Below are 27,500 nucleotides of genomic sequence, written 5' to 3'. Positions count from 1 at the left end.
ATATATTTAGCAGTTACATAATATTTGTTCCAAGCACTGTTCTGTGTACTTTATATATACTATCTCATTTAATCCTTAGCAACCCTGTTGTTGTTCAGTCGCAAAGTCATGTCTGACTCTTTGCAACCCCATAGACTGCAGCATGCCAGGCTTCCCTGTCCTTCACTGTCTCCCTGAGTTTGCTCAAACTCATGTCTGTTGAGTCAGAGATGCCATTCAACCATCTCATCCTCTACTACCCGCTTCTTCTTCTGCCCTCAGTCTTTCCCAGCATCAGGGCCTTTTCCTCCCTGCAGGTAGATACTGTTATTATCCTGTATTTACTGGTGGAGAAACTAGTTTAAAAGGCCAGGTGACTTGCCGCAAGCACTTTGGCTCCAGAGTGTATTTCCTTGACCTCTTCACTGTTCTGCTTCTTCAGTTTAGTTAGTCCTTTCAGCATATAAATGGGCCCTGAATGCCATGCAGCCATCATACTTCCACTTGCTGGGTTTTTGCTCTTCCTCTGTTGTAGACCCTGTCATACTTTTTTTATCCTCAGTCCTCCAGTATCTCTTCTCCAAGAACTGTCAACTGATAACCTTGCTTGCCATTTTATTAACTACTAGAAACACCCACCACAGTATCTTCCTACCTGTCTGCATTCACACTCAATTTTTCTGTCTCATGGTTAAGAGTAAAAGCCAGCCCTTCTAATTTGTGCACACATACCATCCCCTTTCTCCTACAGACTGACATCTTTTGAGTAGCGCTCTCCTGCTCAACATCAGATTTTCCTTTTCTATGGATTTTCTTGTGTTTTAAAACATCTTTCTTATGTACATTTGGAAGAATGCTGACAATTCTTAAACGTAGGTGCAAGTCTCAGGTAATTTATTATGCTATTCTTTTCATTTTTCTATGCATAAAAGTTTTCATAATAAAGAAGTCGTGGGAGTCCTTTTCTTGACCCCACTTCCCTCTCAAGCTATCACTTCTTTCCTCTTCTTTCTTTTATAGTAAAACTTCTCAACTGAGTTGTCCTTACTCTCTAAATTCTTCCCTCCCCTTTTTTCTTGGACCCCTCTCCAGTCAGGCTTTTGCCCCTGACACTTCACTGAAATATCTTTTAATAAGATAGTTACCATGTTGCTAGATCCAGTGGTTAAATATTCAGTCCTCAACCATCAGAAGTGTATAATGCAGTTGATCACACTCTTCTTCATGAAACCTCTTCTTAATCCCTTAAACTCTACTACCTGGGAGCCTTTTAGAAAAGCTGAATGTTAAACACCACCTCGTGTCTACTGAATTGTAGGCAGCATTTTAACAAGATCCCTAAGTGATTCTAATCATTAATCATTCTAAAGTTTGAGAAGCATTACTTTATATTCTCTTGATTTCCCTTCTCCTTACTATCTGTTCCTTCTCAGCTAGTTCTTCAACTCCTTAACCTCTCTAAACATTGAAATAGTCCTTTGGTAATCTCATCAAGTTTCATGACTTAAAATACCGTTTAATTTCCATTTCTATGGCAGTCTCCAGCCAATTCATTTCCTCTGAACTCCAGACTGTCATATCTAACTGTGCTTAACATCTCTTGATTGTCCAATGGACATCTCAAATGTAATATGTCTGATTCTGGGGTCCTGATCTTTTTCCTCAAGGCTGCCCTTCCTGCAGTCTTTTCATTGCAGTGACTGGCAGCTCTCTTCTTAGGCTGCTTATATCTGACATTTTGTTCCTAGTCTTTGACATCTTTCTTTTTTCTTATACCATACTACCAATCTATTAATCAGCTCCAGTTATCTTTATCTTTAAAGTATATTTAGGATCTTACTCTAATGGCAGAAAGAGAAGAAGAATTAAAGAGTCTCTTGATGAGGGTGAAAGAAGAGAGTGAAAAAGCTTAAAACTCAACATAAAAAGAAAATAGTAACTAAGATCATGGCATCTGGTCCCATCACTCCATGGCAAATAAATGGGGAAACAATGGAATCAGTGACAGACTTTATTTCCTTGGGCTCCAAAAAATCACTGTGGACAGTGACTGCAGCCATGAAATTTAAAAGACGTTCCTTGGAAGGGAAGCTATGACAAACCTAGACAGTATATTAAAAAACGAAGACATCACTTTGCTGACAGATATCCGTATAATCAAAGCTATGGTTTTTCCAGTAGTCATGTATGGATGTGAGAACTGGACCATAAAGAAGGGTGAGCACTGAAGAATTGATGCCTTTGAGTTGTGGTGCTGGAGAAGACTCTTGAAAGTCCCTTGAACTACAAGGAAACCAAACCAGTCAATCCTAAAGGAAATCAACCCTAAATACTCGTTGAAAAGACTGATGCTGAAGCTCCAGTACTTTGGTCACCTGATACAAAGTGCTGACTCATTGGTAAAGACCTTGATGCTGGGAAATACTGAAGGCAGGAGGAGAGGGGTTGATAGGATGAGGTGGTTAGATAGCATCACCGACTCAGTGGACATGAATCTGAGCAAACTCCAGGAGATGGTAAAGGGCAAAGAAGCCTGGCGTGCTGCAGTCCATCCATGAGGTCATAAAGAGTCAGACACGACTTAGCGACTGAACCGCAGCAAGAATCTCACAGCTTCTCATCACCTATTCTGCTGTTACCCTGATTCAGGCCACAGTTACCTCTTGCCTGGGTGAGTGCCTTACTTCCACCCTTACCCACCTTCATTGTATTCTCAACTTAGTAGCCAGAGTAGTCCTTTGAAGACTTCAGTCAGATTGATTATGTTGCTCTTCTGCTCCTCCAGTGTCTTCACATTTCATACAGAAAGGAAGCCAGAGTACTTCTAATAGTTGTTAGAATGTCCCCACTACCTCCCCCCGCCTGTTTTACTGCCGCTCTCAGCTCACTGACTGCTCTTCCGCCTCCTGCTCTCGTCTAAGCCAGGTTGCCTTTGCTGTTTGCAGAGCGCAGGAAGCACACAGCTGCCGTGGGGTTTTGCCCTTGCTCGCCCCTCTGCCTGCTGGGTTCTTACCCCGTGTCTGTACGACTCTCCCTCTCTTCCTTTGAATCTTTACTCAAGCTATCCTTTGAAAAGAGACCTTCCCTGGCCGAAATTACAACCCCCTGACACTCAGCACTTTCTGTCTCCCACCTACTTTTTTGCATCTTTTTAATATCTTCTGTACTAAAATGCAAGCCCCTTTAGGGTAGGGATTTTCTGCTTAATTTCCAAGACTTAGAACAATTGTTGCTTAGCACAGAGTGGGATTTCAATAAATATGTGTTAAATAAATGAAAGAAAGAATCTATGAAGGTAAACATTATCTCCGTTTTACATGTTAGAAATCCAGAGCTTCAGGAATTATGTCATGTATCCAAGGTCATACGGCTAGTAAGTGATACAGTTGGATCTCAGAGCCAGATCTGCACATTCACAACCCATGTCCTTTCCTCCTCACCTTTCTAGTCACAGCACTTAGGTCCTCTGAGCTTTGGTTTTCCCATCAGCATAAGTGACCTTATTGCCCTTTTGCTTGCCTCACAAAGAAATGCAAAGGTTATAAAATCAAATGATGTAAAAAATATCCTGAGAACTTGAAAATACTTTACATGTACAGGAGGGTGATAGTAATTCTTTGGTTTTTTTATAGAGGTTTTATAATTTTTGCTTTTAGTTTTAGTTCTTCCACCTACTTCAAATTAGTATGAAGTAAGAATTGAAGATTTTTTTTTCCTTATGTGGATATCCAATTGTTCCAGCAGCAGTGGTTGAAGTACCTCTCATTTCCCACATTTAACTGTCTTGCTCTTATAAACAAACAAGTACCATACTTGTGAATTTATGTGTTTGAGCTTATGAATGCTATTCTAGGAACAGCATAGTTTTTGCTATTCTATCAATATCGTGATATTCCATGTTTACAGTACACTCCCACTTAGTCTCTTCAGGCCAGTGGTGTACTTAAATTATGGTGAGACTATTTTCCAAAGAGAGATTATACCCTCTCTAATGTAAGTCCCAGCCAGGAAACAGAACATGCAGATATCATATTCATGGACTAGAAAACGCTATATTATTAAGATGTCTATTTTTTCCAAATTGATCTATAGAATCTGTAAGTTCAGTACAGCCCCAGTCTCAGCAGGATTTTGGTATAAATTCACAAGTTGGTCCTAAAACATATATGGAAATACAGTGGCAAGAATAGTCAGTTTTAGTCAGTCAGTTTTGAAAAAGAACAAAGTTGAAGGACATTTAATGTGAGATTCAAAACTTTCTATAAGCCGCCACAGTAATCAAGACAGTGTAATTTTTAATGATAGATGTGTGACTCAACAAAACAGGAAAGAAAGTCTAGAAGTATATCTATTACGTCTGTGATCAGTAGATTTTTTTTTTTTTTTAACACCAGGATGCCAGGGCAATTCATGGAGAAAAGAGAGTCCTTTCAAAAAATGTTACTGGAAATTGATTCTCAGTCCCCTCGGAGGAGGTTTGTCTTACAACTTCACCATCAGCAGTCATCTTTTCTTCTAGAATTCCTCTCCGAGAATTCTGGCAGGATTCAGAATCCCCCTACCTTTTGGAACCCACCTCCTTGTCCTCTCCCAGAGTCCTTTTCCTCTTAAAGCCCCCTTCCCCAGAATCTAGCTTTCACCAAAACTTCCTTCCTTTCAGTCTCCTCCTCCCCGAATGCTCACAGTAGGCCCACTCCTAAATCCCCCTCATCAGAGCTTTCACCTTACACCCCTGTTTGCCTGAATCTCCCTCCACTCGGGGCTCCCTCTCCCCACTGCCCCCCGCCTACTCTCCCCAGAATCTTCCTCTCCTCAGAGTCCACGACCCCTGCACCCCCCTCCTTCAGAAGCTCCCTCTCCCCAATCCACTTTTCCCAGAACTGGCTCCCTAGAGCCATTTTCACAAAATCTTCATCCTGGGACTTCTCTGGTGACTAAGCCTCCTGGCTCCCCATGCAGGGGGCCTGTGTTCCATCACTGGTCAGGGAATTAGATCCTGCATGCCACTACCAAAGAACACGCATGCCACAACTCATGCACAAGAAAAGCAGAGATCCCATGTAACTAAGACCTGGCACAGCCAAATAAATATTTTAAAACAAACAAAATAAAATGTTACCGTAACAACTGTATATCCAAATAGGATAAATAACTAGCCCTTTTCTGGTACAAGATGTGAATATTCATTCAAAATGGATCAAAGGCCTAAGACTAAAAGCTGAACATCTAAAACCTCTAGAAGAAACATAGGAGAAAATCATTGTAGCCTGAAGATAGGTGAAGATTTCTTATGACACAAAAATTAAGAACCATAAAAGAAAAAATTAATAAATTAGACTTTATCAGAATTTAAAAATTTTGCTTTTCAAAAGACACTGTTAAGAAAATGAAAAGACAAGCCACAGACTTGAAGATAATGTTTGCAGGACACATTATCTGGTAAAAGAATTATATCCAAAGCATATGAAGAACTTAATTATAAGACAACTTAATTATAGGACAAACTACCCAATGAAAAAATGGGCAAAAGATTGGAATACTTTATTAAAGAAGATGAAAGAATGGCAAATAAGCACATGCAAAGATCCTCAACATGTTAGACATTTCAGATAGGGTGCCACTACACACCCGCTAGAATGCTTATAATCAGAGCCAACAAAGCAATATTTGCAAGGATGCAGAGTAACCAGAGCTCTTACATGTTGCTGGTAAGGATCTTAAATGGTGCAACCACTTTGGCAGGTTCTTTTCAAATTAAAATTAACCATATGAACAATTCTAATCTCACTGACTTCCCAAAAGAAATGAAAACAAGTCAGCAACAAAAACTCATATATGAATGTTTATAGATAGTATCTTATTCATAATTGCCAAAAAACACAACAACCCAAATGTCTAACAACTAACTGGTTAAGTTATGGTATATCTATCCACTCTAATACTGTATGCAGCCAGGGTGTGAGTCTCCAAATCATGCTGAGCAAAAGAAGCCAAATGATTTTGTTTATGTGAAATTCTAGGAAAGGTAAAGCTAATTGCTAGTAATAGAAATCATTATCAATGGTTGCCTGAGCCTAGGGAGGTACCGTTAATTGTAGAAATGTATGAAGAAACTTTCGGGGTGATGGATATTCTTCACCTTGATTATGATTGGTCTTTAGGCAAGTATACATATGTGTCTGCCAAAAACTCTTTAAACTGACATAGTAAATGGGTACATTTTGTGTTGTATACTGGTTACACCTCTCCGTAAATTAGATTTTTAAAGTGAGAGAAACTGAAAGATCTAAGTAAAAATTGAATTTAGGCCACTGTAGCATGCAGCTGAAAAATGTGTGATCTCCACTTACTAGGGACTTTCATCATTTTAATGTGGTAAATGATTACTAACTACATAAGACTGGCAGAATGGCATTCCCTGAAGTTTTGCTCACCTTCCACACTGATTATGAGGGATGAGGAAAACATCAAACTAGAATGGAGACTGGGATTTGAAACTCTTATTTGGATAAAATAACACCTTGTCACCACCATCGCGCATTCTAGTCCAATCAACTGCTAACAGTTCTCTGTTGGTGTCAGAGGAGAGATTCATCTTGCTGTGTAAAGACCAATGAACTTATTTCAAATTGTGTAGCATTAGATCAAAGAGGACTGAAATGCTAATGTGTCTGTAGGTCAGTTGCTTGATTTTAGAAATAGCTGAAAGTGTAAGAAAACAGCAAACGAGTGAGAGACACTTGAGGCTTTTATAAATAGACTAGACTGATAATTTGGGCAGATGGTGTGGGCACAGTATTTGAATCTCAGCAAAGTATTTGACTAAAATCTCTCATGATATTCTTTAGGATAAAATAGAGATGTGTAACACACATGAAGAATTTAACTAGGTTCATAATTGTATAATTATCATACCTGAAGTTCTTACGCGAGGAGAGTTTTGTCCTGGCTCTTCTCTTGAATATGACTAGCATATATTTATACATTACTTAGATGAAGGCATCATTTGCATGCTGATAAACTTAATTTTTAGTGAAAACTAGAACTTTAATAAGCTACAATTACAGGCCATGTCTCAGGACTTCCCTGGTGGCTCAGACAGTAAAGAATCCGCCTGCGATGCCAGAGACCTGGGTTCAGTCACTGGGTTGGCTAGATCCCCTGGAGGAGGGCATAGCAACCCACTCCAGTATTCTTGCCTGGAGAATCCCCATGGAGAGGAGCTTGGCAGGTAACAGTCCATAGGATCACAAGGAGTCGGACACGCCTGAGCAACTAAGCACATGTAGGCCATGTGTGCAAAATATGAAATCTTATTCAAGTCCAAAATAGAGAAGTACACAAATTTTGGATAAGGGAAATGGTTTTGTGGAGCCATGCAAGAACAACAACTCTCTAGGGCTATAGTTGAATATAATTTTAATAGGAGTCAGTAGAGTGACTGTAGCTGCCATAATAACAGTAGCTGATTTAATAAACATTTTTTTCCCACCATAAGGAAGATGAAAGGAATTTGGGTTTTGTTTTGCTTTTTCTCTTTTTTGAGATTGCAAAAGTAAGTGACATCATGCAGTATTTGTCTTTCTCTGACCTGTTTCACTTAGCATAATGACCTCGAGATCCATCCATGTTGTCATCAATGGCTGGATATCCTCATTTTTTATGGCTGAATACTGTTGCTTTGTATATGTGTGTGTGTGTGTTAACATTTTCTTTATCCATTGATGGGCACTTAAGTTGTTTCCGTGTCTTGGTTGCTATGAATAATGCTGCAGTGAACATGAGGGTGCAAGTGTTTTTGAGATGCTGAGTTAAATATTTTTGGATATATATACCCCAACATGGGATTGTTAGACCATATGGTAATTCTGTGTCTAATTTTTTGCAGAACCTCCATTCTGTTTTCCATAGCAGCTGTACCAATTTATAGTCCCACCAACAGTACATAAGGATTCCCTTTATCTGCCCCTTGCCAACACTTGGCATTTCTTACCTTTTTGATAATAGCCATTATAACAGATATGACATGATATTTTGTTGTGGTTTTGGTTTGCATTTCCCTGGTAGTTAGTGGTGTTGAACACCTTTTCATGTATGTACCTGTTGGCCTATCTTTATTTCTTCTTTGGGAAAATGTCTGTTTTTAAAACTTGATTTGAGTTTTTGGTTACTGAGGTGTGAGTTCTTTTTATTTTTTGATATCCCCTATAGATACATGATTTACATATACTTTCTCCCCTTTGGTAGGTTGCCTTTTCATCTTGGTGGTGGTTTCCTATGTTGTGCAGAAGCTTTTTAGTTTGATGTCAGGGCATCATAGTATGGTCTAAAAAGAACGCTGAAAAATTGAATCTTGCATAAGACCTTGAAAGAAACAGCATAGAGAACAAATTTTACTAGCTGATGTGCCAGCTTCTTCAGGTTAAATTGATTCTGTAGGTGGATACTTTTCTTTAGGAAAGGAGACTCCTAACAGAAACCTATCAAGAGCCTGATATTCATTTAGTTTATAACATGTTTTTTTCTTTGCTACTACTTTTATGGACTTCCTTGGTGGCTCAGATGGTAAAGAATCTGCCTGCAGTGGGGGAGACCTGAGTTCGATCCCTGGGCTGGGAAGCTCACCTGGAGGAGGGCATGGTAACCCACTCCAGTATTCTTGCCTGGAGAATTCATTCCATGGATAGAGGAGCCTGGCAGGCTACAGCCCATGGGGTCACAAAGAGTCGGACATGACTCAGCAACTAAGCACTACTTTTATAAACTTAGAGGGTTCTTCTTAGCATCTTTGAAAGGTTAGAAGGAGTTCCAGTGTAACTGTCCTATATAATGGATAGACTTTTGTATCATCTATAGCAAAGTCCGTTTATTCTTTTTTTTTTTTTTAGTGCGTTTATTCTTGTTCCCTTCCTTACCCTCAACCAGTTAATGTGGGGTGTGGCATCTTACATTGTAACTGGTTGATGCTTAAGGAAATCATGGTTTAGGGTCAGCCTATATCGAGAATATTACAGGGATTGAGTAGGGATTGAGGTATGATACTCATCCCTCTTTTCCAGCTGAGGAGTTTGAGTCTCTCCTCTTTCCAACCTTCCATTATATAGACCAGGATTTCTGCTCTTGTGCTGCTTTTGTTGTAGAAGTGTTGCAGAAAGACAGTTTATTAAATAAGATACAAGTTAGTAGAGCAATTTCTAAATGATAAAAGACTACACAAGGATAAAGTAATATTAGTTCAGGTTGCAGCTGTATGCAACTTTGGCCTATAATAGATTTATGCTGTTTATGATTATATATCACTAGCTCAGCCATTATATTTATATCTTGTTAATTATCTAGTACTTGCCTGGTCAGAAATTTTCTCTCTTCAACCCTGTAGTTACATTTCTATCTACATTATTCTTGGTGTATTTCTTTGTATCAAATTTGTTGAAAAGATTGAGACTATCCATCAAGAATACCTATATCTTCCCATCTTGTAACTTCATCATGCCTCTTTATTTTCATATGTACCACCCATTTGTTGTTGTTGTCTTTAATTTCAAAGGAGACAGGACCTCTTTCCAGAGACCACACCTTTTCTGTGTACTAAATACTAATAAGAACAAACTCCACCACCAGTATCGTGACCTATCCGCTTTTCTTTCTAATGAGGATAAGGTCTCCCCATCTTGGAACAGCTTTTGATTGACTCATTTTTCTCCTTTTGAACCTTTCTATGTCACTGCAGAACTTTTCAAGCATATGAGGCCTGATAACCATGTTTTCTTTCGATGCAAGAGTGAGTGTGATGTAGCGTATCAAACTCTCAGCCTAAAAAATCATGATAACAAGATAATTTCAGATTGTGATAAATGCTGTGAAGGAAATAAACAGTATAATGTAAGAGTAATTGGAGGAGAAGGAGTTGGCTTTGTATAAGCAGTAATTTTAAATAAAAATGTTGTCTGAGAAAAAATTTCAAAGTCTTGATCTCTGGATGAGGAAATTAAAGATGAGAAAGCATAAATAATTAAGTTAATTATTTGCAAATGTTTTCTTTTTAACAGTGTTCATTATATAATTTTGATTATATCATTCGAATTTAAAGTCTTACTTCAAGGCAAAATTTATTTCCTAATAGTCATCGTTAGATTTCAGAAGTCTCATGTATCTGTTCTTCCTACAGTTAAATGAAGAAAAATAACCTTCACTAGGACATTATATTTATCTCATTGTTGTTGATTCATTGTATATGTATTGAATATTTACCACATGCCAGGCATGCTACTAGGCACTGGGGATGAACAGAAACAAACCAGACACAGTTCTTTCCCTCAAAAAACTCAACTGAGGCAGTTTTTAGGGGTAACAGATGATTTAAATTTATCATTGACTTTGAAATAGATTCACTGTGTCTGTTACAGTAGCAAGTTCCTCACTAGTTTTAAGAAAGTATTTTAAGAACATAGAATACAACATTTAAAAGTGATTTTATTTTATCAAATTAAGTTTATATTACAAATAGAAAGTGAACATAGGTGAAAAAAAGCAAACAAACATGAATCAAACTGTTACAGTAATTACTATATAACTGAACAGGGGAAAGATCACTTCATTTATGGTTGACTCTTGGGAAGATGTCACTTAGGAGTCAGAACTATATTCAGTCTTAAGGAATAAGTCTGATTCAGTGGAGAATAGAATGAAAGCTAATTTGGTGTGGGAGGGGAGCACTGATCACAGAGATGGGATTAAATACCAAGGTATACTTAAAGGACCTGTATAAATAGGCGTGACTGGAGTAGAAGGTTTGTATTGGTAAATAGTAAAAGATAAAGCAAAGTCATTCAATAGAAAAAAAGATTTTGGTTGTACCATAATAGTAATATGTTCCTAAAATCCTCAGTTCACTTGTAGTCTATTTTACTGTTTCTTCTATAAAGGGATTATCACAATGTGAAGTTTGCAGTTGTATCATGATTCTAAATAAATCTTTGTTTACACCCCTAAATGTGTTCTATAGATACTGAGGCCAGAGTCGTTAGCCCTCCTCAGGTTAAAATGATGTTTTGTTTTTCAGTTACTTACACGCCAAGTCAATCATCCACAGAGACCTCAAGAGTAATAGTATCCTTCCTGAACTTGTCTGCGAAGTTTGAAAACATCCTGACCTTTTCTCCTGCATTTTATCTTCACATTATGTAAAACCAGTTTTCATGCTGAGTTCAACAATACACTGTAAAGGGAATCAATAAATGGGTTTGCACTAGAGGGTAGTAACACACGATACTACAACCTGCTTTTGGTTTTTGAACAGCTAACCATTGCAAAAAAAAAAAATCTATTAAGTCCTTATGATAGTAGGACTATGATTGCTTGTTTATGTCCTGTAAGCACTATAACATGCCTAGTTCTGTAGCTATCTACTAGCTTCTTTCAGTGCCCTGACCTTGTTCAGTGGTCGTTGAGATGTATTTGATGGCTCTACATTATATAACAATGAGGTGAGGAAAACATAACGTTTCTTCTTCCTCCATAAGCCCAGATTCAGATCCGATCTGCCAAGTGCCTCAATGCCAGTGATGAGCTTTATAGCCTTCCTAGCAGTGCCAGAAGGAGATTTGGGCCTCTTCTACTAAAATCCAATGGGGAAGTCTCAAGGTCTCCCACAAACTTAGGAAAACAGCGTACCTCATCTTACCACGTTTCAGGCATCAAAAATCCTAAAAGCAGGTCATACAGTTCAAATAACACTGTTTTTAAAGCATACTTATTAACTTTAAAAGAAAATGCGAAGTACTATACTTCTTTTTAAAGAATATCATAGTAAAGAATTGTGGAAATTATATCTCATACCTAAAATCTTCATAATGCTTGCTTTGATAGGAAAATGAGACCTGTTGTTTTCCTTTACTTACTACACCTCAGATATTTTTCTTCATGAAGACCTCACAGTAAAAATAGGTGATTTTGGTCTAGCCACAGTGAAATCTCGATGGAGTGGGTCCCATCAGTTTGAACAGTTGTCTGGATCCATTTTGTGGATGGTAAGAATTGAGGCTATTTCTCCATTAATTAAATTTTTGGCCCCTGAGATGCTGTTATTAGAAAGTCATTGAAGATTTCAACTATAGTGTTCTCATAGTTCTCAGTATTCACAAAAACCAATGTTGATCTTATTTTGTTATAAATAGACTTTAATTTTATCTTTAGGAAGAATATTATGGAACCAGCTTCAGTATATCTTAAACAAAAGAATGTATCTTTTATAAGCACTGCTTAAGTTTTATATAGAATTGTCTCTAAAATATTTTGTGTTTAGAATGTTCTATGTATGCTGTTTCAAAAAAAAACAAGTATGCAATTTAAAAGTAGGTGTGATCTGCAGCCATTATTAAGGTTTCAATAAAAGAGCTACTCTTTTTAAGAATAAGAGACTGTTTCACAATCTTATTTAAGCCTAAATTGGAAAGTTACTTTCTTTAGACTAGAAAGAATGGTGTAATTATGGGCAGCTGGGAAAAAGAAAAATGAAAGGTAGATTTTTAACACTGTCAACCTTGTGTGCCCTGCATAGCTCCTTCTTGTTCTTTCTTTATTCCTATTTCTGCTTTGTGGAAAAGAAGAAAGAGAAATTATAAGAAGAGGGAACTAAAACTTTTGTTCAGTTCCTTTCAGCATGCTGTGAAAAGGGCGGTCATAGGGCTTTTCTTAAGCCAGCTCTTCTCAGGGGGGTCCTTAAGACCCTTTAAGGTTTCCCAAGATCGTCCTGTGTGAGACTAGCTTTTTCTTCATACTGTTGAACACATCACAACAGATTGAATGCATAAGTGAATATGTGACCGTAGCTAGCTGCTGTTAAACCAGTCAAAAGGAACTAGAGGGACTTACTTCCCTGGCAGTCCAGTGATTAAGGCTCCATGCTTCTACGCCAGGGGTCACAGGTTCAGTCCCTGGTGGGGAACCAAGATCCTGCATGCCTTGTGATGTGGTAAGGGGAAAAATGGCAGTATTCTTCTCAGTAAGCTTTGTTTTTGAAAATCTAGTTTTGTTTTGTTTTTTTAAAAGGGGGGTAATCTGTCTTCACAGCTAATGGTTGTTTTATAATTTAATAAATATTTTAACAGTTCCTCAGTTAAGTTTTAATATGATCAGTATCCTCAGGTATAATCCACATAAACAGATGCTTCTTGGGGTCCTCCATAATTTTTAAGACTGAAAAAATTCTGAGACCAAAAAGTTTGAGAACCTGTGCTCCAAGTTGAATACAGGATGTTCCAAAACTATTAGTGCAGTTTTAAGTTTTGAATAACTGAACCTGCAGTAAAACTTTGGGACACCTGCTGGAAATAGCAAAACTGCAAGGGCTTTCAAAGCCGCATTTGCCTGAATTCCCTGAACTTATCTGTAGCAGTTCTAAGAGGATTCTGAATTAGTCACGATAAGCCTGGGGTTAAATTTGGCTATGATTTCTTATAATAACTGGCATTAGAGTGAATGGCAAGGTGGAACGGGATTGGCATTGGACTTGAAGTCCAGATGTCTTTACTCTCGTACTTTTGACTCTTAACCTGCCTGTTTCTTGACCTCCTCCAAGTCGTTCCATCTTTAACACTGGGTTGAACTAATGGATTTTGAATGCCTTTTCTGGGATCTAGTAATTAGAGCTAGCTATATTTTTCTATAATACATGTTTGTTTTAATAAATAATTAAAAACAAGCTAATTAATCATTGTAATCTGGATCTCAGACACCTTTAAGGCATACACCTGTAGCAAAGATAACAGGTATCCTGGGAGGGGGTGAAATTGCAAAATCTACAATTATAAAGAAACAGTTGATACATGTTTTTTTTTTTTTTGATACATGTTTTAAAGGTGTGTTTATTTTAACTAGTGTGGGAAAGTTAGGCTCAGTCAAGTCTCCAGGTGTCCTTTTCCAAAAACCTTAGATTATACAGTTTATGGACTATTATACATTGTTTTATATTTTCTTTTAATTTCTTTTTTGTTGATACCTGGGCAGATGGGTTCATCCTTTATTCCACCAAGCTGAGTTTTAAGATAAGAGATTAGTCAGTAGTACACTTAAATGTTGAGTAAAATCCTTTTGAGTTGATACTGCCTTCATAAACAGAAACATCCATAGACTAAGAGAGAAGAGCTTGGTCAGAACCAAAGGTTAGGTAAGTCCCTGAATTATTTACAGTGGTATTCTCAATCTTGCTTTATTTATATCTTAAATAATAAAACCTTTTGTGAAAATTTTCATGTTACTAAATTAATTGAGGATAAATCATGCATTTCTTATAAATAGATCACATATGATTTTTCATCAAACCATCTACCAACAGTAGTGAAGTAAAACTAAATTTCAAGAAGGCAGTTCTTCAACTGTTCCTCACAAAAATTGCATCCTGGCTTTGAAAATTATGTCTGTATCATAACCGGCCTCTTAATAATCTGGCTTGTTGATTGCTTCACAGTTGTATGGGGTTTATTTTGCACTGTACTACCAAGAACAGTTATCAAGAAAATACATGACAAAACCAAGTGGATGGACCCCTCACAGCACCCTCACCCCTCCCCATCCTTTACTCGCCTCTGGATCTCCCATACATCTTTCCTCAGTGGTTTTCAGCCTTGGTGGACATTAAAGTCATCTGGGGAGCTATAAAAACTAGCAGTTGAAGCTGATACCATCCCTAGACTCTGATGGTGTGTTACTGAGCTAGTATGTACTCTAGATGTTGAGAGTTGAAAGGCTGCACAGGTGATTCTGTTATGCAGGTGAGACTGAGGAGTGCTGTTACTCCTTGTAAGATAGTCTGCCCAGCCTTACCCTGACCCCTAACTGGGAATCTTGTTCCAGGTCTTTGGGCCATTTTTGCAGCTCGTCTTGGTTTTGTATCAGACTCATGTTTTCACCAAGTCTTGTTACCCTGAGTTTCTCTAATTTCTTCCCAATGAAACAGTACAGAAGATGCAAGGTGAAGGAACTCTTTAAAGCTAATATTTAATCAGCCATTTATTGTATTACATGTAAATGGCTAATAATCCAGTTGTAGACTATAGTAATTGAAATGCGTAAAAATATAGCAAATATGATTAGGTCTGTATCTTTGCCCAAGAAGCAGCAGCCAAAAGAATCTTTATACCATTTTCTACTAAATCTACCTACTGTCTGTTGGTTTTGTTAATAAAGCATCCATGGCATAATTCTACTGCTTTTGGAGACAGGAAAGGCGTTGGAATGTATCAGTCTTGAAATTTTACCATGATTTTCTAATGTGTGCTGAGATAAGGAGAATCATTTGTACCAATGGGAAAAACTGAAATTCTCAGGCGATTACCATAGTGGTTATGCTGCTTTCAAACATCTCATAATGACAGGTCTGGGGTTTCTTTCCTGAGTCAGTAATGGAAAGTGGGAACTCACTCTTAATAGGAAAAGTAATGGGAAAAATTCAAATGGCAGTAATGGTATTTTGTGTAGAAAGAGGGCAGCTGTTAAAATTTTTTAAATCTTAATAATGTATATGGAATCTCAGTACTGCTTCTCTCAGAGTTTACAGAGCATTTATTTTTTGTTTATCTTTGATAATCAGTTTTCTTTCTTTGGCCATAAATAAGAGAATCAATTACATATTTTGCATAGATTATTTAATGATAAAAACATTGTTCTGAGAATTATTATAGTTTGGTTTTCAGTCTTTATTTGGTTGATGTGAATAATAAACAACAATATTTTTCTTTTTATGTTCTACCAGGCACCAGAAGTAATCAGAATGCAAGATAAAAACCCATATAGCTTTCAGTCAGATGTATATGCATTTGGGATTGTTCTGTATGAATTGATGACTGGACAGTTACCTTATTCAAATATCAACAACAGGGACCAGGTAAATATTCACCCATTTCTTGGGGTTAATTTTACTATTTGTCAAGAGGCTCCAATTCATTGTAGCAAAGAAGTCTTGGATCTCGGGTAGGCATGAAGAACAGAACTCTTGATCTTGGTTCCAGGTTTAGAACCTTTTGTTCAGTACTTTTGACAGTAATCACAGCGTGTAAGACCTTTCCTTGAAATACCATACTTCAGTGTCGTAGTGGGGTGAACCGCCTGGCCTCCTGACTAGGAACTAGAGACACAGTGCTGGGCCTGGCTCCTGCCTTGTGACCGTGGCACAGTACTGTAGCATCTGGGCTTAGGACTTTTACTCTGTCACAGATGTGCAGTCAGGTCTGAGCAGGTACTCAGCTGTGAACTTCTTGATACCAAATCCTTTCAAAATTACTAAGCTTTCTCCCTACTTTTTAGATTTTTAAAGCTAGATAAATGAAAGGACTGTTACATCATGCTTTCATTTTTCTGTGATACGAATTCAAGTAGGAGGGAATTTTTACTTCTCTCTTCCTAAGCTCCTGCTCTCTTCCTTATCTTCCAAAGTGTCAGCATAGCCTCGTGCAGCTCTTTGTCATTTTGATCCCAGCCATGTTAAATTCACCTAGGCTTTTAACACTGGCCAAGAAAAGTGAACTGTCTTTACTGAAATTACCTTATACACCTTAACATTTTAAAAGAGTGTGTGTGTGTGGGGGGGTGTATGTGGAGAGAGATTGCAGCAGTTATACTGTTAATATATTAGAAAACAATAGTTGACCATATAAACTGGGATTAAAATAGCAGTTATACATTATACTGTGACTTGCATGTGAATCACCCGGATAATTTGTTTTAAAAATGAAGATGCTGGAGCAGATGCTGATTCAGTGGGGTGGGGTCCAGGCATCAGCATTTTAATGGGTTCACTGGGCGTTTCTAACACACACGGAGAATCACCAGTGTAAAGAGTCTTTAAAAAAGCATGAATGTTGTATGTGTTTGGTCATAACCTCCCAACCTAATGAAATGATAGTTTTTAATGTATAATGCTTCCTTTAGTAGTTTTTTGGTCAGCAGTTCAACTGTCAATCTTTTTGGTAATAACTGAAGCTTTCTAAAGATATTGGGTAACTTTCTCACTAAGAATTTTTAACTATCATGTAATATCAGAGAAGTAATCTAAGTTGTCATATGCTTGTGTGTACTTATTGAATCACCATATGACCCTAACTCAACAATGGCCTTGGTTCTCTATCTTGAGGATTTTTTAAATAGCTACATTTCCACCTAAGTCAGTCTAAAATTAAATTTTTTAATTTGTTGTTTGGTCTTTCTAACTGCTTCATAGCTTTAAAATGTTGAATTGTAGCTCTAAGTGTTAAAGAGAAATCTATGACCTGGCTTCTGATGATCTGATCCTTTTAAGCCTCCATGAAATTTAGATTCAGAGTGGGCTAAAATAGAAGCTAAAGAACATAATTGAAACATTGCACTTAGTGTCCTTGTGACAGATCCTAGATCACTGAGATGATTGATTCGATGGTGGCATTCTGAGGATTAGATTGCCTCTAATTTACCAGCTTCATGTGGTCTGCCTGTTACAGTCTTATTAACTCAACCATCCAGCATAATACCCTGTGCCATGTTCAGTTTTCCTAGCCATACTGTTCTTCTAGACGAATCATGAGGGAATTTTAGTTTAGTTTTAGTTGATTTATCATAGAGATAAAAAACAATAAAAAATTACAAACCTAAGATCTGGATGAAATCCGTTTGTCAGTGAATAAGTTTGTTTTAATAAAAGAATAAAGTTATATTATGGAAATAAGTAGTAGTGTCTCCAAAATATGGAAAAAGCATCCCAGAGTTCTGCACTCATCCACTTCTTGGCATTTTAGGTGCTTTGTCCTCCATGGGAGTGTAATAAATGCTGTGCAAGGGCTTACTTCCCATGAGAGAAGTGAGTGACCAACAGAAGGGTAAGGCCTTTACTAGTTAATTCTTTCTGGTAGTATAGTTAGAGCCTTCTGGAATTTGCCAGTCTGAAACCAAGTGTTTGATAAAGAAAAGGATATGAAAGAATTGTGTACTCTTCCCACCATCCCCATTCTACTTCATTACTTTCTAGTCTGCTGTAAGTGGCGCTTTTCATGGAACTCCCTCTTTTGAATCAGAAACTCTAGTCATCCCCCCAGGTAGTGTTCCATCCATCTCCTTGATTTGATTTTTCTTTCTGTCTTTCTCATACTTTAATCTCCATGGCTCTCAGATTGGACTTCTGTTTGAAAATCTAGGAATATTCTTTATTTTTTCCATGGGAGATGGTACAGCTGCTTCTTTACTGTGTAAGGTAGGCCCATCCCCCCATATTCTCACCCCTCCATAGTCTGAGGTGGCAGGTTTTGCCTGTAAATTCAGGATAGGACTGGTCAAACAGCCTGATGTGATGGCAGATGTTGGACTCACAACCTGCATGACCTGGCTACTGTACCTCTCTAGGTATCTTTTTTTTTTTTTTTCAATTATTAAAAATAAGAGATTGAACTAAAGAATTCCTTAAAGTTAACAAAGATCAGATTCTTTCCTAAATAGGCCTCTTAACTCCTGGAGGAATGACCATCCCTATATGACTTTGCCAAGTAGCATGCCTTTTATTTCACTTACACGAGTGCCAAAAGTCTGAGAAATTGCTTTGTCCTTTCCCCTCTCTTTATCATTCTGTTTGGCTGTCTAGTCACCCTATTCTTACCTCTTGCAGTGCAGCTTCACTACTAAATTGGGATTAATAACGTGCTCAGTTAAGCTAGGTATAGTGACTTTTTTTTCTCTTGGAGCAGAAGTGCTGTGTCATCTTAGAAGAAAATGTTTATATTTCACATGAATTCCAGTTACTGCTGTATAACCAACCACCTAAAATGTAGTGACTTAAACTATAAATCTGCAATGTGGGCTTCTCTCAGTGTGGAAGGTTTCTCTCTATTTCACATGGCTGTGGTCAGTTCACTGGCTGATAAAGGATCTACTTCCAAAATGGCTCATTTGCATACCTGAGAAGGTGTGACCAGTTAACTAGTTAGCTGTCAGCCGGAAGCTTAGTCATGGCCAAGGGCCAGGGGCCTCAGTTCTTCTGAACATGGGTCTTTCTGTGAGGACTTTTTCACAGGAACCTTGGACTTTTATCACAGTTTGGTGGCTGGGTTCTAAGCTGCAAGATCTAAAGGAGACAGGAAATGACAAGTACCAGGGAATGATAACAAGTATTTTCTTGCTGTTGTTGTTTAGTTGCTAAGTCAGGTCCAACTCTTTTGTGACCCCATGGACAGTCTCCTCTGTCCATGGGATTTCCCAGGCAAGGATACTGCAGTCAGTTGCCATCTCCTTCTCCAGGGGATCTTCACGACCCAGAAATCGAACCTAAGTCTCCTGAATTGGCAAGTAGATTCTTTACCACTGAGTCTCCAGGGAAGCCAATAAATTACCAACATGCAAACTAGTTTATTTTAATAAAAAAAATTTGTGATGCCTACTGTATGGGATTTAGAGCAATACAAAGATGAGTAAAACATAGATTGTGCTCTAAGGGGAGTTCACAGTTCTGTTGAGGCAGTGCAGGAGGTGATGTTGAGGATGAGCAGATGTGTGCTCCAACAAAACAGGAGTGAAGGGAGGGCAGGGATACCAGGAGTGCAAGTGTAGATGTGTAGACTGAGGATGAAAGTAACCAATCCCAGAATTGCAAACCAAGCTGTTGATTTTGTAGTGTAAGTGCCAGTTTAATTTCCTATCCATGAATTACATCCAGCAAAGACCTTCCCTTAAGTTTAAATCATTACAAAGAATGTAATTTTCAGTGTGTTTTATTGACATTTCCAAAAAATGTGATTATATCACTTCTAAATGTACCAATTAAAATCTAAGTCATACTTTATTTAGATACTTACCATCATTACTTGTTTAAAAAATATAAAACCTCTTAATTTTTGGAAGTTTCAGAACTTCCATGGCCATCCAGTGGTTAAAACTCTGTGCTCCCATTGCAGGGGACACAGGTTCTATCCCTGGTTGGGAAACTAAGATCTGCACAGTGCAGCCAAAATATGTATATATATGTATGTATATACATACAAAACATGTATGAATGAATATTATATATATAGAAATTTCTGCAAGTTTTACATGGCTCTTTTTTTGCCTTTAAACTATTGAATATCTGTATTTTTCTTTCTCCAATGAGTTTTTTTTCCCTAATATAACATATTTGTATGCTTTGAAACCTCTTATTGATCACTCAGATTACATCTCTGCAACAAAAAATAGGGATTTTAATTTAGAGTTTTTTTTAAAAGTTGCCAGTGACCTTAGGCTCTGTTAACTTTTTAAATTCCAAATTATCTATTAACAATTATTAATATATATCTGATGAAAATAACATACAGGTTTTGATATATAGAAACAGGTAAAATTTTATTGGAAATGTGTAATTTAATGAACAACATGGGACTTTTGTCTCCTCTTCATCCATATATTTGTGAAAAATAAGACTTTTGCTAGAATAAGCTGGGACTTAGCATCAGTCCTTTTTCTAGTTTTATTTTTAAAGAAGTCTGAGAAATATTGTTCAAATAAATATTAATAAGAGTATGGGAAAGTCAGAAGTTTTGTTACAACTGTATGCAGAGTTCAGCAGGTTCAGCAGGTTCAGTAACTTTTACAGAACTCACTGGAAGTTGTTAATACTCACATGATGGTTTATTAAAACAAAAGGATACAGGTTAAAATGAGCCACAGGAAGAGGCACATAGGGCAGAATCCAGGAGAGTGTCACATATGGAGCTTCCAGTTGTCCTCTTTCAGTGCAGTTATGGCCAGTCCTAAGTTCTCCTGGCAGCCACATGTAACAGCATGCAGGAAGTATTGCCAGCCAGGGAAACTCGCCTAAGTCTTGGAGGCCAGAGTTATTCTCAGGCCTCAGTCACATAGATACAGTTGGCCACCTTAGTTTTTAGCCCCTGCAGAGATCAAACTCTTACCATATAACTTAAAACCCTCTCAGTAAATCACGTTGATAGAATAAGACTGTCTGACATGATCTTAGACTCCCAGGTAAACAAAGGCACTCTTATCAGGCAGGACATTCCAGGGCTCAGAGATTACCTTCCAGGTGGTGCTGGTGCTCATTCACTCCTCCTCCAGGGGATCTTCCCAACCCAGGGACTGAACCAGAGTCTTCTAGGAGCCAAAGGCAAAAGCCAGCCCTCCCTGTGGGCAAGATTAATTCTTTACCATGACTCTGTCACTGGTTATTTGAACTCTTTCTATGGTGGTGCTTTAGTCGCTAAGCTGTGTCCAATTCTTGCAGCCCCATGGACTATAGTGTGCCAGGCTTCTCTGTCCATGGGATTTCCCCAGGCAGGAACACTGGAGTGGATTGCCATTTCCTTCTTCAAAATATATAAATATATGCATAGAAATACTATAGTTTTATTAAACTAAATGTAATAGCAAGTTATTTATTTGGAGAAGAGTCATTAAAATTGAATTTTGTATCTTTATAAAACCAATTATACTTCACTAGAATACTCTAAAAGTTGAATTTAATTTTCGAAAGAAAGCATAAGAAAATATGTATCTGTTCTACTAGTTGATCACATAAAACCATCTTAAACTGTTTCACAAGTCCCCAAAATAATAAGACTTGTCAACTTTCACACAGATTATATTGCTTGACCTACTTATTTTTTTTATTGAATTTCTTCTTTGCTTTATTATTTTTAAAAAACAGAATTTAATTAATGTCAGTTAAGACAAAGCCATGGCTAACAAACACATGAAAGATGCTCAGCATCACTCATTATCAGAGAAATGCAAATCAAAACCACAATGAGGTACCATCTCACGCCAGTCAGAATGGCCACTGTCAAAAAGCCTACAAACAATAAATGCTGGAGAGGGTGTGGAGAAAAACACTGTTGGTGGGAATGCAAACTAGTACAGTCACTTTGGAGAACAGAATGGTGATTCCTTAAAAAAATGGAAATAGAACTGCCGTACGACCCAGCAATCCCACTGCTGGGCATGTACACCGAGGAGACCAGAATTGAAAGAGACACATGTACCCCAGTGTTCATCACAGCACTGTTTACAACAGCCAGGACATGGAAGCCATCTAGATGTCCATCAGCAGACAAATGGATAACGAACTTGGGATACATATACACCACGGAATATTACTCAGCTATTAAAAAGATTGCATTTGAGTCAATTCTCGTGAGGTGAATGAAACTGGAGCCTAGTATACAGAGTGAAGTAAGTCAGAAAGAGAAACAGCAGTACAGTATATCAACGCATATATATGGAATTTAGAAAGATGGTAATGACAACCCTATATGCAAGACAGCAAAAGAGACACAAATATAAAGAACAGACTTTTGGACTCTGTGGGAGAAGGGAAGTGCGGGATGATTTGAGAGAAGAGCGTTGAAGTGTGTATTACCATATGTAAAATAGATGACCAGTGCAAGTGCGACTCATGGGTCAGGGCACTCAAAGCCGGTGCACTGGGGCAGCCCAAAGGGATGGGGTGGGGGGGAGGCGGGAGGGCTTCAGGACGGGGCTGATTCATGTCAGTGTGTGGCAAAAACCACCACAATATTATAAAGGAATTAACCTCCAATTAAGATAAATTTATTTTTTAAAAGTCTGTGCAAGGAAAGGAGACAAAGCCACGGATCAGAAGCACATGGCCATAACTGAGGATTTTGTGAACTCTCCTTGTGAACAAGGAAGAAATTTGCTCTTTGAACAGTAAGAAGGAACTCTACAAAACAAATGTAACTGAGAACTGTTCAACAGGTTGAAAGCTAAAAGATGCCATTGGAACTGACAAAATGTTTCTTAAACATAAATGATCAAACAATGAAACTACATAATATCTCCTGTGGCTGAAACATTCAAGAACTTTAAAGTGCTTAAGTTAAAAATAAAATCCTAGTAAACAGTGAGGACTTACTGTGTAACATAGGGAATATCTCATGATAACCTGTAATGGAAAAGAATCTGAAAAAGAATATATATAACTGAATCACTTTGCTATAAACTAGAATCTGACACAACACTGTAAATCATCACACTTTCTATTGCATACCAAAAATTATTTAATAACTTGTCATTAAAATTATTTTAATAATTAGCTGGCAATTCAGTTGATTTTGCTGAAAGCAAAGAATTGGAAACCAATTGTCTTACAAAGGGATTTGCTACCCATTCATTAGAATCTAGTTAGACAGCAGTATTTAAAAGTGTCCCTTTGGTACCCTGAGCAGTTTTACACCTTGGCACAGTGTGATATATGCAATATATTGTGATTGCAGTATATCACACAATGCAGTGTCATATATGCAATACATTGTGATATGCAATATATTTAACTTGCATATGGGTAAAAGGTATGCCTGTTATGAAGTGGAAGAAGAGCAGTTAAAACAAAGGAGATGGGAAAGGAGGTAAGCGAAATTAAACTGACTTCACTTTGGTGATGCTCGGGCAGATCAGCGTGTAGTTAAATAAGGGTTAGTACAGCACCAAACCAGAAATAACAAAGTAGGATATCAGACTTGACTGTTTCTAAAATTCATCAATTCTGCCCTGTAACCAAGGATCTCTGACTGCCTCTTTCCACCTTAGCCTCTGTTGTTGTTCAGTAGCTCAGTCATGTCCCCATGGACTATAGCACTCCAGGCTCCCCTGTCCTGCACCGTCTCCCAGAGTTTGCTCAAACTTATGTCCATTGAGTCTTGTCATACTATCTAACCATCTCCTCTGCTGTCCTCTTCTCCTTTTGCCTTCAGTCTTTCCCAGCATCAGGGTATTAGCATCCAGTCTACCGCTATTGAACCTATTCCCTCTAAGATCAAAATCCCTCTCTTCTCCCTGAGACTTAAGACTGCTAACATCTGTCTTTGCCCACTTTCAAAAGAACCACAAGTAAGAAAATTAGAAAAGAAAGCAGAAAAATTGCGAATCTCTGCCTGCACGCAGGGAAGATAAACCTTTTTTCTTGTTAAACAGAAGATTTTAGTTCCCAGTTCACCTTCTTCTCTCTGGAAGAGACTCTGATTCTCAGACTTATGTAACTCAATGCCCCATTAGAGTTTCCTCAACAAAAAGAGTTCAAAGTTCAGATGCCAGAACAACTGCTTAATGGATTAACTTTGGTTAACCAAAGGTTAACTCTTGGTTGAATGGAAGAGGTAGATCTGATCTGTGTTTCAGAGTGATTACCCAGTCAGTGGGAAAATGGACTGGATAAGGAAAGACTGAAAGTGTGAGAAGCAGTTAGGAGACCTTTGCAGTACTCAACAGGATCATGAAGATTTCAGCTTGCAGCACATTACATATTGATTCCCCATAGTCTATGATATATAAGACTCTGAGTACTAGTGGCATTGTGCTTTTTAATTGTTTATTTAAGTGTAATGTACATACAGAAAAGTCCCTGTCTTACGTGTACAACTTGTTGAATTTTCAGTGTTTTCACCTATTTACAAGATTATATCATTTGCCTTTTTTTTTTCCTCCCCAGATAATTTTTATGGTGGGACGAGGATATCTGTCTCCAGATCTCAGTAAGGTACGGAGTAACTGTCCAAAAGCCATGAAGAGATTAATGGCAGAGTGCCTAAAAAAGAAAAGAGATGAAAGACCACTCTTTCCCCAAGTAAGGAAAAGCTTTATGTTACCTAAAAGGACAGACTGATAACTCTAATGCAGATTTTTAGGCACTTTTTTAGAGCACACAGTTTGTATTTCACAGATTTGGATTCCTTGTGATTATGTGAAGACTCATATAAGTTAACATATTATTATTAAAGGAGATTTAATGAAGGCTGAACCTAGTAACTTAGGATCCCAATACAAAATATTCAGAAAGCTTTTGCTTTTGTCTAGCAATTCTTAAACGTTTTGATCTCAGAACCATTTTCTACACTTAAAAATTATTGAAGACCCCCAAGGACCTTTTGTTTTTGTAGGTAGTAATTCCCATTTTAGAAATTAAAACTAAGGTTTTAAATATTTATTTATAAATTTACTTAAACATAGTAAAAATAAAACCATTACGTTAAATAATGTTTTATGAAAAAATGTATTTTTCCAAGCAAAAAAAATTAGAGAAAAGTGACATTTGTTCTACACTTTCTCGCAAATTGCTGCAAAAAGAAGACAGCTGGATTCTCTGCTTTGCATTTATTATGTTGTAGTATCTTACATTATATAGCCTCTAAAAACTCCACTTATAAAGTAATGACAGTAAAAAAGGCAAATAATATCTTAGTGTTAGTGCATTAATAGTTTTCTACAGACTACACTTTGTGTACTGCTACCTTTATTCTTCTTGACAATAAAATAAATAGGTGGCAAGCATCCCTCTAATATTAGGTTATCTGAAGAGGCATTTTTACCTGGGGCAAAAAGAGAAGGCAGCTCTTGGTGTTGTCTGCCGTTCTCTAACTCTTGGAAACTTTCCACAGATTCTTTTCAAGTGGGAGGGCTAACAGCCTTAAGTTAATAATTTTTCATAAGCCTCATGAACTGGAACTAAGTACCTGAACAAGCTTAGGAAGTTTAGCTGTAGTAGGTACAGTCATAAAAATTCAGTGTTCTATAATACCTCGGAAATTCATCATATGCTGTATAAATGTTTCAGCGAGTCAGTCCAGATTTCACGTGGGAAGTGCTGACTTCCATAATTCAGCTACCAGAATTACTGACTTGGTCTTTTGTGAATCTAAACACCTTTGAGTACCCAGTCCTAGCTAGGTTTCTTGGAAGTCAGTGAATGTGTGAGTCTTTTATTCCCAACTAAAGAATTAAAGATAGAATTTATGCTTTTAACCAAGTCTCTCTCGATCCAGAGCAGGGAGGGAAGGCTGAAGGGCTGGGTGGGTAGATTTGTTTTACAAATTGGACTTCTACATTGCTATTGCTTTGAGAAAGAGTTGGGGTTTTTTAAACCTAGGAAACCACTCGCTTATGACTGTTGAAGTAAACGACCAGTATTGTTGGCCGGTGTCAACAGGGCTCTGCACCATGTTCTTGTTTCACATCCCAGGTGCGAGGCCCCCCTGCTTAACGTGGTTGATGTATATTAATAATACAGATTATATCCTTAGGCTTACTTTTCAGATGGTATTAAAAGGGACAAAATGGTCATATTTCTAAACATAAATAATATTTTACTCTTTTCATGGTATTAGAAAATGAAGTCCATATATGAATATTCCAGATTATTAAACACTGCCGCTTTAAGTACTTTTTTCACATTTTCATTATAAGATCTCTCTTCCCACCATACACACACAAATTTCAGATGGCTAAAGGTTTACATGTAAAAAACAAAACTGTAACATGATTTTTACAACCTTAAGGTAGGAAAGGCTTCCTAAGCAGGAGACAAAATTCAGAAGTTATCAGGGAAAAGATTAGCAGGTATGACATTAAACATTTTACATCTCTGTATAGTAAAAACAATATTGAAAGATAAACGCTGAGGAAAAAAATTGTAGCATGTATAATAAAGAGTGATTATGTTATACAGATCCATAAGTAAAGGTAATCAGAAAGTGAACAAAAAATATGCACTAGTGATTCACAAAAGAAATGCAAATGGTGAATGAACTTGGCACTAGATGTTAAGAATTCAGTGATAATCAGTAAAATACAGAGTCACAACTATGAAATGCATTTTTATTTTTGTCTCTCAGATTAACAATATATTCAGCATTGGGAACAATGTTGGGAAGTGAGGAAGAGCTTTTCTTTTAAATTTTTTTGATAGGGATGTAAAGTGGTTTGACCTTTTGAAAGGATTTGGTAGACTCCATAAACTTAAAATACATACACCTTTTGCTCTGGTAATTCCACTCCCAAAAATCTACTCTATGCTACAGAATCTGCTTCCAAGTATCCAGATAGATACTAGATTGTTAACTGTAATAGGAAAAATTAAAGACATAAAGATCAAGGTGTCTCTGTAGATGGCTTAGGTATCAGTGAGGGGAAAAGAAAGAATGCCGAAAAATGTGTAGTGTGATACCATTTTAAATGGTGGTGAGGGTGGGGCTGGGCTCTGTTTTCATATGTGCATGTTTATGCATAGGAAAGGTCCAGAAGAAAGTATAGACTCTTTAACAGTGGTTACCCCTGGAAGGTACGATTTATACTTTTCTGTATTATTTGAATTTGTATTTGTGTGTTATAGTTTTAAAATTTTTGTAACAACGCTTACTTCTTTGCCTTCTTATACTAATCATTATACAGATTTCGTTTAACTTAAAAAAAAACTTTTGGTAGCTCAGAAAAATAATAATAATGTAGTATATAATGTGTATAATACTACTGTATAGTATATAATCATAGTAGTAATAAGAGTGGCTGCTAAAGTTTTATTGAGTACTTTCTATATGCCAGGCATTGTGCCAAGCTCTTTATATGTATGTTTCATGTGTTATCATGCTGTATGCCTTCAGGAGTCATAACCTGTTTCTTTGTGCCTTAAAAATGTGCTGAATTTCTACATTTTGTTTATTGGTGTCTATTTGTAGAGTTTTCTTGTCTTTTTTTTTTACTCATGGGTCATCATCTGTCACTTCTCACTC

At 37.3% G+C, this 27,500-nt stretch overlaps 1 protein-coding gene across 5 annotated transcripts in view; it reads left to right on the top strand.

Annotated features, from left to right (window-relative positions):
* BRAF (B-Raf proto-oncogene, serine/threonine kinase) overlaps positions 1–27,500 on the top strand; it is a 162,358-nt gene that overhangs the window by 120,951 nt on the left and 13,907 nt on the right. For 4 of the 5 annotated variants that reach the window (XR_006334923.1, XM_043872315.1, XM_043872314.1 and 1 more), the window contains 4 exons: positions 11,042–11,088; positions 11,890–12,008; positions 15,731–15,862; positions 24,428–24,562. Coding sequence is in view for 4 of the 5 variants with exons in the window: in XM_043872315.1 (XP_043728250.1) it covers positions 11,042–11,088; positions 11,890–12,008; positions 15,731–15,862; positions 24,428–24,562 (433 nt within the window). In the remaining variant the exon portion in view is untranslated. Of the gene's footprint in view, positions 1–11,041; positions 11,089–11,889; positions 12,009–15,730; positions 15,863–17,744; positions 17,826–24,427; positions 24,563–27,500 lie in introns of those variants that run through there. The other variant, XM_043872316.1, reaches the window with a different exon arrangement.

The sequence above is a fragment of the Cervus elaphus genome, chromosome 18, assembly GCF_910594005.1.
Source record: "Cervus elaphus chromosome 18, mCerEla1.1, whole genome shotgun sequence".
NCBI lineage: Eukaryota > Metazoa > Chordata > Mammalia > Artiodactyla > Cervidae > Cervus > Cervus elaphus.
The sequence above is the reverse complement of the archived record's forward strand: the minus strand, read 5'-3'. Positions and strand labels throughout refer to the sequence as shown.